Source organism: Parasteatoda tepidariorum, chromosome 7 (genome assembly GCF_043381705.1).
Source record: "Parasteatoda tepidariorum isolate YZ-2023 chromosome 7, CAS_Ptep_4.0, whole genome shotgun sequence".
NCBI classification, from domain to species: domain Eukaryota; kingdom Metazoa; phylum Arthropoda; class Arachnida; order Araneae; family Theridiidae; genus Parasteatoda; species Parasteatoda tepidariorum.
In genome coordinates this window covers 74,293,354-74,310,084 of record NC_092210.1, presented here as the reverse complement: position 1 = coordinate 74,310,084, position 16,731 = coordinate 74,293,354, and the positions used below count along the sequence as shown (strand labels likewise).

Below are 16,731 nucleotides of genomic sequence, written 5' to 3'. Positions count from 1 at the left end.
ATCGTAATTTTGACTACGAAATCATAATAAAAACAAATTTGTAATAGTTTTCACCACGGTAAAACAATTCTACACTTGTAAAACCAATTTATTCCAAAAAATGTCTTTTTTAAAAGAATTCTACTCCTTTATATAATACAATTTATACTTAAAATGAGTGGAAAATAAAAATAAAAGAGATGATAGAAACTTATAGGAAATATTTGAAATGTAAAGGCTAAATCATATCCTTACCATACAGCTTATTCAAGATTATATTTTTCTTCGTTATGTTTTACAAAATTCCTAAATTTCTCGTGATTAAATCTTTATTGGAAATTTTATGTTATATGTAATTTAACAAACCTGAAGTTGCAGATCTTTTTTTTCCTGACATTTTTTCAGAAATGCCTGGAACCGAAATTTCCTGGTGACTTAGGTCTGCACAGAGTGAATGGAATTATATTTTAAATAAGTAGAAGATCGTCTTAGCATTGTGAAACATAGCAGGCCTCCTCGTTGGTGCACCCTGGGTTGCGCAAAATCTGCTACAGCTTTGCCACTTTGCCGAGGGCTCCTAGAAATCCTTCAAATTTCAACGCTACTGGCAAGCGAGAAGTTTAATGGATTATGTAACTGGCATTTGACAAATAAAAAAAATAACATTGCGAAACATCTATATCCTAAAATTTTAAAAAACGCAAACAAATTTAAAGAAGAAAGGAAAAATAAATACTGAAGTAAACTATCTTAAGACATTCTTAGGTAGAAAGTAACTTAAAATACTCCACGTGGCAAAACTTATATTAAAAAAAAAATATTTACTCCTTTCATCATTTATACTCGAGAAGGACAAGATCTCATTCGAAGAGAGGAGGGTAGAGGAAAACTTTCTAAGAATGTCACATTGTCGACCGATGCACCTCAAACAAAAGACCCCCCTGAAGCAAAGAAGCTGAAGAAAAGAAGAATATTAGGACAGGCAGTAATCGCAACAGGACACCCCCTTCACTGGGGGGTGGAGGGATGGGAAGTTCGAGGCAGAGATGTCAAAGCCACTTGCTGCCAACGGCCTCTTCCTGAAAGGATGCTGGTGACAGTGCTCCTCTTCCAATCATCCCTCATTCATCCTTACAGGGGGAAAGATGCAGCTCCTCAGCATCCATCTCACTATCAAAGGAGAAAGAGGATGAGGATGATATTTTTGCGACACGATGAAAGGGGTGGTGGTGGCAGGAAAGAGCCAATTATGTAGCGGTTTTGTTCAAGTTCGAAAGACTGGAGGGAGTTTACGCAGAAATTATGCTTTCCTGTAATATATGCTTGTTCGACCGGAGAAAGCGGAAAAGATAATTGCATTTGGGTTGAAATCGAATATGAATATTGTGTCTGTGTTTAAGTGTTGAGTTAATATGCGTTCACAAGTTGGTTTCGAAAATTAACGTCTTGTTTGACTTTTGGATTTATGAATTAAATAAGGCGTAGCTTAAGGCTGGGTTGTGAGATAATGATGAGAATTAAGATTTTTTTTTAAAAAAATGCTATTTTAATAAAATTGATCAATTAATTTTAATAATTTGCTTTACGCATCTATCAAAATAAAATAATATACCTGGAAAATCTTAAACATTTGAAGCATCCTTCAATTCCACCGCACAAAACAATTCAATAAAAGCTAGTGGGCTGCGCCCCCTGCTCTCTAATGCTCGCCAACCCCCGAAAATTGCTAAGCAATCTTATATGGTTTGCTTAGCAAACCAAGCTCGCTTCACTCGCTACTAACTTAGGTACATTGCAAATGCACAAAATTCTAAGAATTCAGAACAATAATTCAAATCCATATAACATTTATTTTAAAAAAAATTACATCTTTTTAGTAAATACTAAGTCATTAAAATAAATTAGAATTCAAATAAATGACATGTAATTCGTTAAACCTATTAGAAATGTGCTATAGTATAAAATCTTAAGATAAAATTTCTAAAACTGATATCTCTTTAAAAAGGTTAAAATTTTGGCGTGAAAAAAGGACTTTCGGCAAAATATTAAAATAGAAATCTATCGACAAAGACTACTCACTTCTGCCTATCTTAATAGTATGAGATTGCCGCAACTGATAGGGTTAATTTCGGAAGAGATCACATTTGATGAGAATGCTCTCTCTGGTTATTTCAGTTTCAGTTTTTAAAAGGGCTATATGTTGAGACACCTTAGCTTGATTTAGCATGCGACAATTTTAGCGGCAATCATTCGTCGATTTTCTAGCGTGGCCATTCGGGGAGTTGTAATGAGACTTTTTTTTGTCGCCGTGTAAGAGAAATATATATATATAGATACGCTAAAATATTATTTAAAATCCCATTCACGAGAACATAAAAAAAGATTTTAAAAATTAATATGATGAAAAATAATAGGTTTCACTAAGCACTTTATGCTAGAACACTTTTTGCTGGATGACAAGCAACAAGATTAATATCAGACCTTGAGTCCTCAATATTAGACCTTGATCTGGTATTAGCATTTTCATTTAGGTTTGATATCAACATCAATGCTTAGTTTTAGTATTAGCATTATTGCTATTGTCTGACATTAACATTATTGCTTATTTCTGATATTACCATTATTACTAATGTCTAGTATTGATATTATTGTTAAGATCTGGAATCAGAATTATTGCTATTGTCTGACATTAACATTATTGCTTATTTCTGGCATTATCATTATTACTAATGTCTAGTATTGATATTACTGTTAAGTTCTGGTATCAGAATTATTGATAATGTCTGCAGAAACTTCTCTGGCATACTGTAAGAAATTCCGATTCAAATTACTGTATTAAGTAATTAATTCACTTTAGGTGCATCATCCGCAAAATCTCTTTTACCGTAAAATTGATTTTTTATCGTAAAATATTATACCATAGTAATCATTTATATATATTTATATGATAAAGTGTAACTGATAAAACATAGTATAGAATTCTATTTCACGTATATTTTCGATTTTCGTTTTGACTTAGTTTTTTCTTTAATTTGATATAAAAACGAGTGATTGAAGACCAATAATTCAAAATCTATAACTTTCTTATGTTTTAGAAACTATTTTGAAGGTATTTTAAATAAAAATATAAAAACGTTCAAATTTTTTCTCTCTTTTATTCAGTTTATCGCCGCTAAAAAAGTAATTCATCATTCATATCATAAAATTAAACCTTCTTTATTTAGATAGATTATACGTCGAAGGTGAGGGATGACAATTTTGGTAATGATTAAGCATAGTAAGGGTAAAATGAATGAGAATGAACTTAAATAAACATTAATTCAAAATCATCAAAATATCATTCTACACCTGATTAAAATCTCAGTCGAACATGATAGTTATTAAATTGAATGGAATGTTTAAAGTCGAAGGTTTCTCCTGATGTCTGTGTTGCATATTTTTAGAACTTCATTTTAAAGATTAACGGATATCTACAAAGCTAGACTAAAAAATGGAAGTAAAGTAAATAAAATGACAACAGATTTTGTTACATTCTATTTTAATGATGGGTTCTGTTAATGAACAAGACTGATGAACGGATACAAAAATGATTTCTTCTCAGATGAAGAAAAGCACGAATGAAGAACATGCACATCATCACACAACCGTGAGCAAGCACATTGTCCCATTTTTAGAGCTCTATCTTTTAACGGCCATGGTAGTAATACCATGTGATTTTGATCTTAGCCAGATGACGTGGACATTGTCTGAGCTGGTACACTTCTCCCGAGACTTCCATACCCCAACCAATAAGAGTTTTTTTTTCAGTGACTGCAAATTTAACATTGCACCTTGCTGCGCATACAGACCAGTTGTTTTGTCGGTTGCCAGGATTGATCTCACTACCCACAGCTCTCCATCCAGTGGTGTGAGCGAATCCTCAACCCACTGAAGATTATTGTTCATTGTTCTTTGTTATTGCTTAGTGTTCTTGATAATATATTTTCCAATTATATATTTTGCATTTTCATGTTCTCTTAAGTGGATACCATTTTGTTACAACCGAATATATGTACTGGGACCACATCTAATGCAATCGTAACCATTGTCAGTGAAAAAACTTCTGTCTGACTCCAATGTTCCAAAAATGGAACATCCCTAAAAACGCTCTTAAAAAGTTTTCATTCAATTTTTATTTTATTTTACTTTATTTTATTATTTTTGGAAGTTCTTTAGCATTGAATTCTTTTATTTTATAACCGTCGTTGAACAGCCAACCCAATTTTATGGGTTTGCGACTACTAATGTTCAACTCCGTAGCCTTGTAATTTTGAATCCAATCCAGAAGACAAGGGAACTAATTCCTGGATCGAGTATTGGGAGAAATTTTTTCTTCGTGGAGGACTTTTTAGATGGAGCTGACCGGCATTTGCTTTACATGAAGAGGAAGACCACGAGAGCCTCCCATGCTTAGCCAGGCGGTAAGGGGACTCTAACCTATGATCCGTCTACCACTGAGGATATTTCACGTCTGCACTTTGGTAGGCGCAAACCGGATGCGGAAATTGTATCGACCAGCCATCGCCGGGATCGAACCCTGGTTCACCTCATTGCTGTTTACTTCGTGCAAGATATTTCAGCAAAACGTATAGGGCTCTAATATTCAGATAAATTGTTCTGATATTTAATGCAATGACAGTTGAAACAATTGAGTTTTTTTTCAATCATAAAAATTTTAATATAAGTTACATATAACATTAGCATTAAATATTTTAACTATATACAGATACAGTTAAGTGTTTTTAAAGAATAAAAAAATATTAATTTTCCTAAAATCTTATTCATCTCTGATGCAGCACATAGTTCTCATACCTTAATTCATAAAAATTTTACAATACCCCAAACCCATTAAAATAGAATATCAAATGCTTATTCAAACCAGGAATCTTCGATTCCTTGTAATAAAATTAAATTAGAAAAATAATTTATTTCACTTTACTATCGGTTTCGAACACCGCATTTTTTAATGATCCCTCTCCTCAGCAATATCTTTCACTCGATCGAACAACAAATGCAACGCTTCCGCGAAAGATATCAGACCGTTAAATGCTCTAATCGCATCGAAAAGGGATCTTTTCTCCACGCATAAAACTTTGCTTAACAAGATTTCGAAGCTATAAACAGTGTTTATATCCCTCGAACTGCTCCAAAAACACTCAACTATGGATAGTGAAAAAGAGACGACTGCCGAAATTAATTATATCAAGTCTCCTCACCCTTTTAACAATCAGAACCTGCATTTTCCTCTTCAATTTAGTCGTATTAAACTTTCAGAAACTTCCGCAGAAGGACTGCTTCGTAAATTTACGGTACCCAGCACTATTACGAACGTTAACAGAAAAGGAAAAAAAAACGCATTAAACTGTCAATTATCGTGTCACATAAACAAGAGAGTGTCCAATAAAGGTCCAGGGGCAGCTTCTTGCAGCCTTTGTATCCCTTAGATATGTCTTTTCTCCCGGTAGAGCAATTAGGAAGCTCTTCTTTTATTTTTATCACCTTCTTTGATTCTTGCGCTTCTTGTTCCTTACAAGTTGCTGATTTGCTGATGTGATGGATGGCTGTTGTAAGAAGAAATTTTCAAGCTCTAAAGTGCCACTTTTATGATTAAGCTAAGACTGAAAAAAAGGTAATCTTAGCAATGCTGCATTTTTTGAACCGTGTTTACTAGATAAATTCGTATTCACAAATCATAGAAAGTTTATTAAGCGTTTTAATATAATCAGCAGGACATATATATATTGTCTTTATTTGTTTTTTTATGATTAAAATGCCACTTTTGTGATTAAGCTAAGAATGAGAAAAAGGTAGTCTTAGCAATGTTGCATTTTTTGAACCATGTTTAATAAATAAATTCTTATTCACAAATTATAGAAAGTTTATTAAGCATTTTAATAGAATCGGCAGGGCATATAAATTGTCTTTATTTGTAATTTTCTACTGGGATATATCTTTGTATATTTAGACGAAATACTGCTGTTTTCTCTATATTTAAAATAATACTAATTTCAATTTAAATAATACTTATAGATCTAATGTTTACTTCTGCAATGTATCTCTTTTTACTTAAGAAATACGCTTAGAGCTAATGTTTCAGGATTTCCTCGTTGTCTTATGCTTTTTTTACTGCAAACAAACAAATATTATTTTGAAAACTTATAAATGTCTATCGGCTACAAGCTTTTCCCCAGCTGTATCTTCGTCAATTCATAGGCTGTTTAATATAAGGCAAAATTAAGAAATTTTGATATTAGCTAGTGGCCAGTAGAACATTTGAAACAGTGCCGATTTTTTTAAAAAAAATATTGAAACTTTTAAACAATTAAAACAGCTGTTGATATTAACAATGCGTGGCACTTTTGAAAAAACGTCTCTCAAAATATGATAAACGCTACAAGGTTCATTTTTAAAGTGAAAAAAAAATAAGCAAGAGTTACGTAAATTGATTTTCAGAATATCGCAAGATATTCATAATAATTTAATATTAATTAAAATAATAATAACAATAAAAATAATATTGGGTGTATTTTCGATGAAAGAATTAATGATTTTAAGGCGATTCGCAGATAGTTTTTTTTTCATAATTACCCTTTGTTACATTTCGTTGCCTAGTGGTCGTAGTGACCGTTAATTTTATCCTATACTATTTAAATATGTTCAAGCTTTATTTTCAAACTATAAAATCTGACACAAATTGAGCAGACCGACAAGAAAAAAATGAAAGTAAACATACTGGAATAAGACAAGCAAAAGCATCTCTTAGTGATTTTTTTTTCTTCCTTCAAATATCGCAAGACAAAATTATTCCATAAAGTGTCTAAACATCTTATTTCCGCTAGAAAGTACGTTCAAGAAAAAAAAAATACAAAGAACAAACACAACACCGCAAATTGTTCTTTCAGTATTAACTCTAACTCCACTCAAAATATAGCTTCCTATCCCAATAAACCGCCGTCCAGCAACTGTCAAATTACACCTCTTTCTTTTCGTTTACTTCAAGGCAACTAAGAATAGGTCAGTGCAAGTGGAAGCGAAGAAGAAAAAAAAGAAAAGAAAAAAGGCAACCTCATTCGCTATTTATTAGAAAGGCATAATATTTCTGGTGATGGTGCAGGATAGAGTGTGAGTGGTTGGTGCCAAGAAACACTATTTCGGTGGTTGCTAGCAGCTCTCTGGACTCCCACGGGGATCTTCCCCGGGGACTGCGGATGCATTAGCTCCCCCTTATCAGTGATCTCCCCCGAGATTGGGATGAAGTTTCCTGGAGAAAAAACATACACCCGGTATACCGACCTCGGCCCTATCCTAATCTCAGAAACTTATATGAAATAAACAAAAGAATTGAACTTGCTTTCTCATAGCCGGGATTTTTCATTTAGAGGGGAGACCCGAGAAATAAACCGATTTGAATTCACGGGGAAAAGGAGATATTAAACCGGGGAAGCGAAAATTTCACGAAACGTTTTATATTTTTCAAGTAAATAAATAAAAATCAGAATAGCTGGAATTTCCAGAAATACTTGGTTTTACGCGTAGAATATATGTAAATTTGGATTTGGAGAAATAATCTGTTCATATATTTGAGAAGTAGCCAATTGTTACTTATTAAGAAATGACGCATATGCAATGACATATTGTCAACAAAAATATCCATACATTAACCCTATAACGATCGGTTAATTTTCAAGAAAACGGTCATAAAAGTGTTTATTTTGCCAAATACACGTATTTGATTAGTGCTAGTATCTAGTTTAAAATAAACTAACTATTTACAATTACCTTAAAAATATCCTGGTACTGCTATATGGTGTGTAAAATGAGAGAACAATGTTTTCTGGGCAAAAAAAAAAATGAATTAGTTTTATTCTTATTGGGGCATTACTACTGAACACTCCAGCCCGTCAATATCACGGGAGCGAGAAGGAAGGGGCTAANGGTACTGCTATATGGTGTGTAAAATGAGAAAACAATGTTTTCTGGGCAAAAAAAAAATGAATTAGTTTTATTCTTATTGGGGCATTACTACTGAACACTCCAGCCCGTCAATATCACGGGAGCGAGAAGGAAGGGGCTAATGATGACGTGGAGGATGCTCTAGGTTAACTTTTCTAGAATTTGTTACTCCTGAACATATACTTCAATGCCTAAATATCTCTAAAGTGGACCTCTTTTCAGATCCACTTTTTGTTACAGACTTACTCAGAGTCTCTGCAGTCATGGTCTTGGTTTAGCTCCGCTAACCGTGTGGGCCAGCAACAGAATTTGTTACAGATTTTACAAAAGTCTATATATGATTGAATTATTTTTCAGATTAGGCACAGATTACGGCAAACCTTGTAATTAACACCACCGATTGGTTCTTCGATCTAAATTTGGTACTTTAATGTGCGCATGCGTGAACATTATCTCGTCGATTCATTACTAAAAGTGAATCGTATATAAACCATCAATATTTAAAATATTCATAATAAAAATTTTAGAATTTAATTCCCAAGTCAAATTTTGTATGATAAACACAGCAGCAAAAAAGCCGAAAGCTATCCTCTAAAAATTTGACACACTATTAAAAAATCATAACTCGATTTAGATAGCTTTCGCGTTCATTGATTAATAATTTGTTTTTAGTAGATTTGGTCACTGAACTACTTCTTTGGCAAAATTTAAAACTACCAATCATTAAAGAAAAAAGATCAAAATGAATTATAGTTAAGTATATTGTATTTTATTCTGATGTAAATAAAAGTCATCTAAATATATTAAAATAATGTCCACCTCTCGTTGCTCAGCTCTCGAAAAGTAATAACTTAAAATCGAACACTAAAAAAAATGACTTAAATCACTCGACACACTATAAATATTAATCCAGGACCTTTTACCGGAGTGTTTTGAGATATATGTCCCTTTTTAGAGATATATCCCTATCTCAAAATGCATTCTTCCTCGTTTTTTTGAATCTATCGCATTACTATTAAATCCTATAAAAGCTCATATCTTTCCGAGAATGAAATACTGCCATATCCCTCTTGCGACAGCACTATACATTGGAAAGCTATAAACTTTAATAGAAAGTACTCCACGACAGAAGTCTTGAACTGGGAAAACTACATCTCCGGGAAAAGATGTTCAAGTCAAGAATCCGGTTTTCCGTGAAATATGGCCTGCTCTACCCCTTCTCCGGTAAAGCCCAATTCAATTCGAGTTCTAAACGCAGTAAAGAAGCTTTGACAGGAGACAAACTGCAGCGAAATAGCGAGTGGTGGGGGAGAAGTTCAAAATACTGTCAAAGATATTGCGCCAGTCTTTTTTACTGCTTTCTCGTTTGTTTTGTTTTACTAAAATTGACCTCGCCACAACGGCCGACGACCGGGCATGCCACAATCGTAAAAGACAAATTTGTCATGTCAGAATAAACGGAATGAATGTTTGTACTAATCTATAAAAGTTAATATTTTTGTGAAAGTAGCGAAGCGAGAAAAAGTAAATTGCTAATTTTTTGTGGTTAGGAGAGAAGGAAATTATACTCTTATCATTAGAATATCATTATCATTGCCCTTATCATTTATAATAAAAATTTAAACCACTTTCCAACAAACTATGTTGGTTAAACTTAAGTCGTACTCTCTGCCAAATAAGAATGCAAGATACAATTGTTTACTAAACAAAGCTAATAAAACTTGAGTCGTACTCTCTGCTAAATAAGAATGTAAGATACAAGTGTTTACTAAACAAAGCTAATAAAACTATAGTTAATCAAAATTTCACATTACCCTTCCCACAAAAAAAGAAGAGAAACAAACCTATAGCCCACAGAAATAAAATAAAAAATTTAAAAGCTACGCTCAAGTACGTTAAAAAGGGAGAAAAACTTTTGCTACATCTAAAACAAAGATTTAGTTACATTATTTTTGCATGCTATAAACGACTATTATCCTGTCTCTTAAAAGAGATGATACTTAGAAAATATATTAGTTTTGTTTTCCTACTTTTGAACTTCAAATGATTCAGCAGCTTTCGATGTTTTCCCCTCATCAATTAATAATTTTTTTCTACTTTAAAGCAAAATATATTTAAATTAAGAAAAATAACTTCATGAAATTTAAAATATTTAGCTTTAGGAAGTAGAAATTTTGACACAATATTTAACATGCAAATTTTTCCTAATGTATATAAAAATATGCAGTTTCCGAATTAAATATTCATAAAAACATTTTCAATGCTCTAAGTTAAAAAAAAAATGTTAAGGACAAGTTAAATTTTGAATAATTTTTATGAAAATTAGTTAGTTATTGTTAATATTAACGAAAACGATATACAAAATGCAAGCAACTTTTAAAAAATCTGATTAATATGTGTCTCGAGTTATTTTAATTCTGAACAACTAATATCGAGGCTGATATGATAAAGAGAGATTTACTTTTAACAGCAGAAAATTTAGCCCAGAAAAACCAACGAACTGTGGTCATCGAATGCATATTCGAAATTATTATCCAATTGAAGCTGGAACTGGATATAGTGGAGATGTTGGCATGAAGCGCCATTATTCGAGTCATCGGATAATGTAATTTTGGGATATTCTTAAAATTTTTGCACAATAAATAGTGGCAGATTAATACTAGCGTTGTTTAAGAGAAGAAAATTATTAAAATTTTAGTAGTTCATACTATTGTCAAAAATAAAAATAAGTGAAATGGTTTTTATCCCGCCGAAAATCCTTAGAAACTTAATTTATTGGAAGATGGCTCTAAAAAACGGTTCCTTACGAAAAGCGAACTGATTTTGTTCACATTTGACAATTAAACTCGCTTTGGATTTTTTAAAATCCTCCTTCGGGCGCTCAGTTGATATATTTGGTTTAGTCTTAGCCTACCACACCAAGGTTAAATTACCTGAATAAAAAGCTGGCCTTTTAATCAGATTGCACATTTCTCTCTTTTTATCTTAGTGGTACGGTATGTTAAGCCTACGACCATTTAGAGAGACTGGTGTTGCAAAATACAACTTACCCTCCAAACTGAATTTTAAATTTAAACTAGTTTCTTCTTTTCTATTCCTAGAATATGTTACATTTTTTTGCTCATTTTTCAAATAAATATTGATTCACGAACACTTTTTAAATATTTTTAAAAAGCAATCACACTCTGCTGTTGTGCAATTTAGAAATCAACGTAAGCGACAAAAAAATTCAAAATCGAGATTTTTATGCATTTGGCATCTTTGTATGATAAACTATACATTATAAAAAAAAATTAACAGTCAACAGAACAAGATTTTGTTTTATCAGTTTTTTGAAATTCTATTTTAGCGTTCACAGCATTAGTAATCGTAAGAAAATAGCTATCAAACCAATTTTCTCAGAATCAATCGTGAAGCACTTACGTTGTTTTTTCAATTGCACGGCAGTATGTAATCTTCTCTCACACTCTCGGAATTCATTACAAATAAATCAATAAAATTTATTTTATCAGTAAAAACGAACATTTAAAAAAAAATTTCTTTTAAAGCCACATTAAAATTAAATCTGTCCATACTCCTGATAACTTAAAACTTGAAAGAATTATAAATAAGTATTGTATGTATGATAAACTATACATTGAAAAAAATTTTTCCAGTCAAAAGAACAAGATTTTGTTTTATCAGTTTTTTGAAATTCTATTTTAGCGCTCACAGCATTACCAGTCGAAAGAAAATAGCTATCAAACCAATTTTCTCAGAATCAATCATGAAGCACTTACGTTGTTTTCTCAATTGCACGGCAGTATGTAATCTTCTCTTACACTCTCGAAATTCATTGCAAATAAACCAATAAAATTTATTTTATCAGTAAAAACGAAAATTTAAAAAATTTTTTCTTTCAAAGCCACATTAAAATTAAATCTGTCCAAACTCCTGATAACCTAAAACTTGAAAGAATTATAAATAAGTATTGTATGTATGATAAACTATACATTGGAAAAAAAATTTTCCAGTCAAAAGAACAAGATTTTGTTTTATCAGTTTTTTGAAATTCTATTTTAGCGCTCACAGCATTACCAGTCGAAAGAAAATAGCTATCAAACCAATTTTCTCAGAATCAATCATGAAGCACTTACGTTGTTTTCTCAATTGCACGGCAGTATGTAATCTTCTCGTACACTCTCGAAATTCATTGCAAATAAACCAATAAAATTTATTTCATCAGTAAAAACGAGCATTTAAAAAAATTTTTCTTTCAAAGCAACATTAAAATTAAATCTGTCCAAACTCCTGATAACCTAAAACTTGAAAGAATTATAAATAAGTATTGTATGTATGATAAACTATACATTGGAAAAAAAAATTTCCAGTCAAAAGAACAAGATTTTGTTTTATCAGTTTTTTGAAATTCTATTTTAGCGCTCACAGCATTACCAGTCGAAAGAAAATAGCTATCAAACCAATTTTCTCAGAATCAATCATGAAGCACTTACGTTGTTTTCTCAATTGCACGGCAGTATGTAATCTTCTCTCACACTCTCGGAATTCATTACAAATAAATCAATAAAATTTATTTTATTAGTAAAAACGAAAATTTAGGAAAAAAAATAAATTTTTTTTAAAGTCATATTAAAATTAAATCTGTCCATACTCCTGATAACCTAAAACTTGAAAGAAGTATAAATTTTTGTATTGACCTTCTCATACATTTTACTGCCGTCTGCCAGGGGGAAAAATAACACAATCCCAAACTTACATTGGGAGATTTGATCTATAGACTGGCTATTTCGTATCCCTTCTTCTCGATCTTCGATCCGTATCATTTTTTTTCTTCTTTTCCTAACTTCGTTTTGTGAAATGTAGCGCATCGGAATGCATCCCATTTTCTGAGATTGCTCAGCTACTGTCTTGTCTGTTCCTGAGGAATTTTTTTTTGTTGTTGCTCGCATCCATATTTGCCGCGGACACTTTCTTCAGTTTTATGGGGTGAATGCTTCTCAGAAGGAAAAAATATTGTATAAAGAGATCTGTTCCATTTTGACGGGAAATATGAGACGGAAAAATATCGATAATAAGTTTTTCTTGAACTGTCATCGATGAATTTGTAGGCAAAAAACGTATACTCTTAGTTTACTGGCAGTGCCATTTGGAAGCTATGTTGATGCTGTGTTGCAATTATGGTTTGAGTGGTATTTACTTAATTGTGGAGATGAATTTATGAGTCAACAAAAAAAAAACACACATTTTCTTAAATATATAACCCAGTAACATTAATTTCTTACTTGCTAATATTTTAAAAACAATTTCTTTAATTTTCAAGTTCATCTTCCCTACCGACATAAGTAAGCATTGAAATTAGACAGATTTCAGAATCACATGGATATCCGTTATAAAATTCGTGCATCTAATTTTTTCAGAACGAAAACTGAGAGATTTTTATTAATATTTTCTTGTTCATAAAGGCATAATGAAAAAGAAAGGAGAATTTTTTTTAAATAAATACTCTTGATTAGTATTTTCCAATAGGGTACTTGCAACTCAAAACAAAAAGCAGATCACTGATACTCGGACATACTGACCTATGGCTTCTGCCCCAACTGGTTGTTTGTAAACAAGATGACGTGTTTATAATCTGAATATTGCCAGGTACGATCGAGCTAAGTTTCTCCACATAAATTAGAATGTTAATTAATATGAAGTTAATTAAATATTATTCCGGATCACATGTCGAATATGTTAAAATATAATTATTTCTTTTCTGCGTATTTTATGTAACCTAAATTTATTGTTTGTTTATGTATTTCATTGTAACAGATTTAATATTATTTTGGGTATCTGACAACTTCGTTGCATAATTAGCATTTATGTTCTACATAGCGTTATGCCTGTCTTTTTGTTAAGTTAGATAGAAACCAAATCTTTTTTGTGATAAAATATAGAATGTGTCACTTAAGAGAATTCATATTTGATGAGCTAGGCACTCTCGAAATAGAATGGAAAGACCAGTTGCTAGCTTAAAAGCAAATATCAAGTTTCAACAGTCAATCAGAATCGATACATAAACTGGAGTGTTTTGCAGGTACATAATTTTTTAATTTGGTTTGAGAAAATAGACTGATAAGATCAATATAATTATCTCTGAAATGCACTCGTTGATGCGTTTTAAGGAATTGAATACCATTTACGTATTTTTCTAATCATTTCTTTACGATAGCAATAGAGAAAAGAGTGTATTAAATCAATAGTGCAGTAGTGAGCGCATGAATTATATTTTGAGAAAAAGAAATATAGACAAAACTACCAGAACATGGTAAAATTTACCGTCATTTTGGCTGTATGGTCCCATTATGATTCATTGGTCTTGTAGAGGAATATTAACATGAATTAAACAGATATGAGCCGTCGAATAACAAAATAAAACTAAATTACCAAAATAAACTATTTATTAAAAACTTTAAAATAAAAACTGAATAAGAACATACTTCAAACTTCCAAAGTAGTTGGGAAAAAGGCTCTGCCCCCTGAAACTCGCTTAAAGCCAGAGTAAAACACGTCGCGAAATCGCTATTCCAACTGAAGCAGGCAAAAATATTCCAGTTAGCAAGAGTTTCAGAGCGCATGCGTAACAAATCAACAAATATGAAAAGATTTCTCCTAATAAGTTATTGTTAGAAGATTCAACTACGGCTGAACATACTGCCGCCCTTGAAGTAACTAACTTCAACAATTAATAAATTAAATTAAACAGTTATGCAAGAAAATGAAACATATCACAATTTTCTAAACTTGTTCAAACCATTTGAAATACTAAAAACACTTCAGAGTAGTGTTTCCAAGAAGTATCAAATTTAGCAATCTTAAGAATATCTAACAGAAAAATTAAACCAGCGTAAATGTAGAATCCCAAAAACAAATATCTTAGAGCATAAATTTTGAAAATCAGAAAAAACACACAAAACTCGATTTTAAATTATTCTAACTAACTTAGAAATTTCAGAAATAATTGTGATAACTGAATTTTAGAATCAGGTGGCAACAAACATAACTTTTCAATTGGTCTTTTAATTATACCATTAACAGTTTTTAAAGATACAACTCGTATCTTATCGTCACTACCTGGAAATGTCTGAATAACTCTTCCTAAACTCCATTTTAGTGGTGGGAAATTGTCATTTTTTATGATCACTAAATCACCTACTTTTATGGTTTGTCGGTTGGCATACCATTTTGGACGATTTTGCAGCCGGGATACATATTCGGATTTCCACCGAACCCAAAATGTTTGTATCAGTTCTTGTAATAAATTCCATCTAGATAACCTGTTGTCAGGAAGAGATGTATAATCCCTCTCTGGCATTGTTGCTAAGGATTGTCCTGTCAGAAAATTGCCAGGAGTCAAAGGAACTAAATCGTTGGGATCACTTGAAATCGGTGTAATGGGTCTTGAGTTCAAGCACGCTTCAGTTTGCACTAGAAGCGTGTAAAACTCTTCATAAGAAATTATGGTGTGTCCCAGAATGCGGCGTAGATGGTATTTCACGGATTTGACACCTGCCTCCCAGATGCCACCCATGTGAGGAGCTGACGGAGTGTTTGTTGAAATGCCAACTTATGTTATTGTCGGCTAGATGATGGAACACTTCATCTGTGTGGGTTATAGACCTCCAATTGCGATCCTCTTCCAGTATTTTGGAAGCACCTACAAAATTAGTACCACAGTCACTATAGAGATCAGTACACTGCCCTCTTCTACTGATGAATCGCTGAGAGCAGCAATGAATGCCTCTGAAGTCATATCACCCACTAGCTCCAGGTGAATAGCTTTTCTTACAAAACACTCGAAGAGTGCGATATACCCCTTATAGGTGGATCTACCTCTTCCTCTGGAAGCTTTTAGGGAAAATGGACCGGCATAGTCCACGCCACATTTTAGAAAGGCCTTGCATGGTAAAGCTCGATCTCTAGGTAGATCTCCCATAAATTGTTCCATGGTTTGAGCTTTATTTTGGCAACAAATGACGCATTTTTGAACGTGATGCGTTGCAACATCCCGAGCTGCAATGATCCAGTACTTTCGAATCAGCACTGAAAGCATCAGTTGGGGACCAGCATGCAAGTACCCGAGATGAACATCAGACAGTATCAAATCTGTTAACTTATGGTGCTTGGGAAGTAAAATCGGATGCTTTTCAGTCTCTAATAGCTTTCTGTGACGTAGTCTGCTTCCTACTCGAAGAATTCCTTTCTCGTCTAAGAAGGGATTTAGAGGAGCTATTTTTGATCTGCAACTAAGATTTGTATGTTTAATCAAGGTTGCAATTTTCATCTTGAAATGCATCTTTCTGCGCCTGGCGAATGAGGTGAATCAAGACTGATTCTATTTTCTGAGCTGTTAAAAAGCCATATTTTCTCGAACTACCAGGGTGAGCATTGGAAGCAAAACGTTTGCAGTAGGCTAATACTCTCTTCAGTTTGGACAAACTTGAGTATTTGGCAAACGGAAAGATGTTTGTGTTCTCTGGTTGGATAACGTGATGAATTTTCACCGGTTTTACTTCACTTAGTGTTTCCTCAGTCAAATCATTAACTGAAGAACTTGTGTCGATATTGGATAAATCTGTCCACCACAGATGATGGTAGTTCAAGTCAATCGGATTGGTAGCACAATCTGCAGGGATTCTGTTTACCTTTAATGTGATGCCATTGTGCTTGGGGAATTATATCTTGGATCTCGCTGACCCTATTGGCGACAAACGTTTT

General features: G+C 32.6%; 1 protein-coding gene across 7 annotated transcripts in view; it reads right to left on the bottom strand.

Annotated features, from left to right (window-relative positions):
• The window catches only part of LOC107443943 (BAR/IMD domain-containing adapter protein 2), a 239,498-nt gene that overhangs the window by 77,976 nt on the left and 144,791 nt on the right, over nucleotides 1–16,731 (bottom strand). Inside the window, exon 1 of one of the 7 annotated variants that reach the window (XM_043039367.2) lies at nucleotides 15,170–15,265. The exons of 5 other annotated variants lie outside the window; for them this stretch is intronic. In XM_043039367.2, coding sequence (XP_042895301.1) covers nucleotides 15,170–15,197 — 28 coding nt within the window. In that variant the 5' untranslated portion in view covers nucleotides 15,198–15,265. Of the gene's footprint in view, nucleotides 1–14,453; nucleotides 14,574–15,169; nucleotides 15,266–16,731 lie in introns of those variants that run through there. One more of the 7 variants, XM_043039369.2, reaches the window with a different exon arrangement.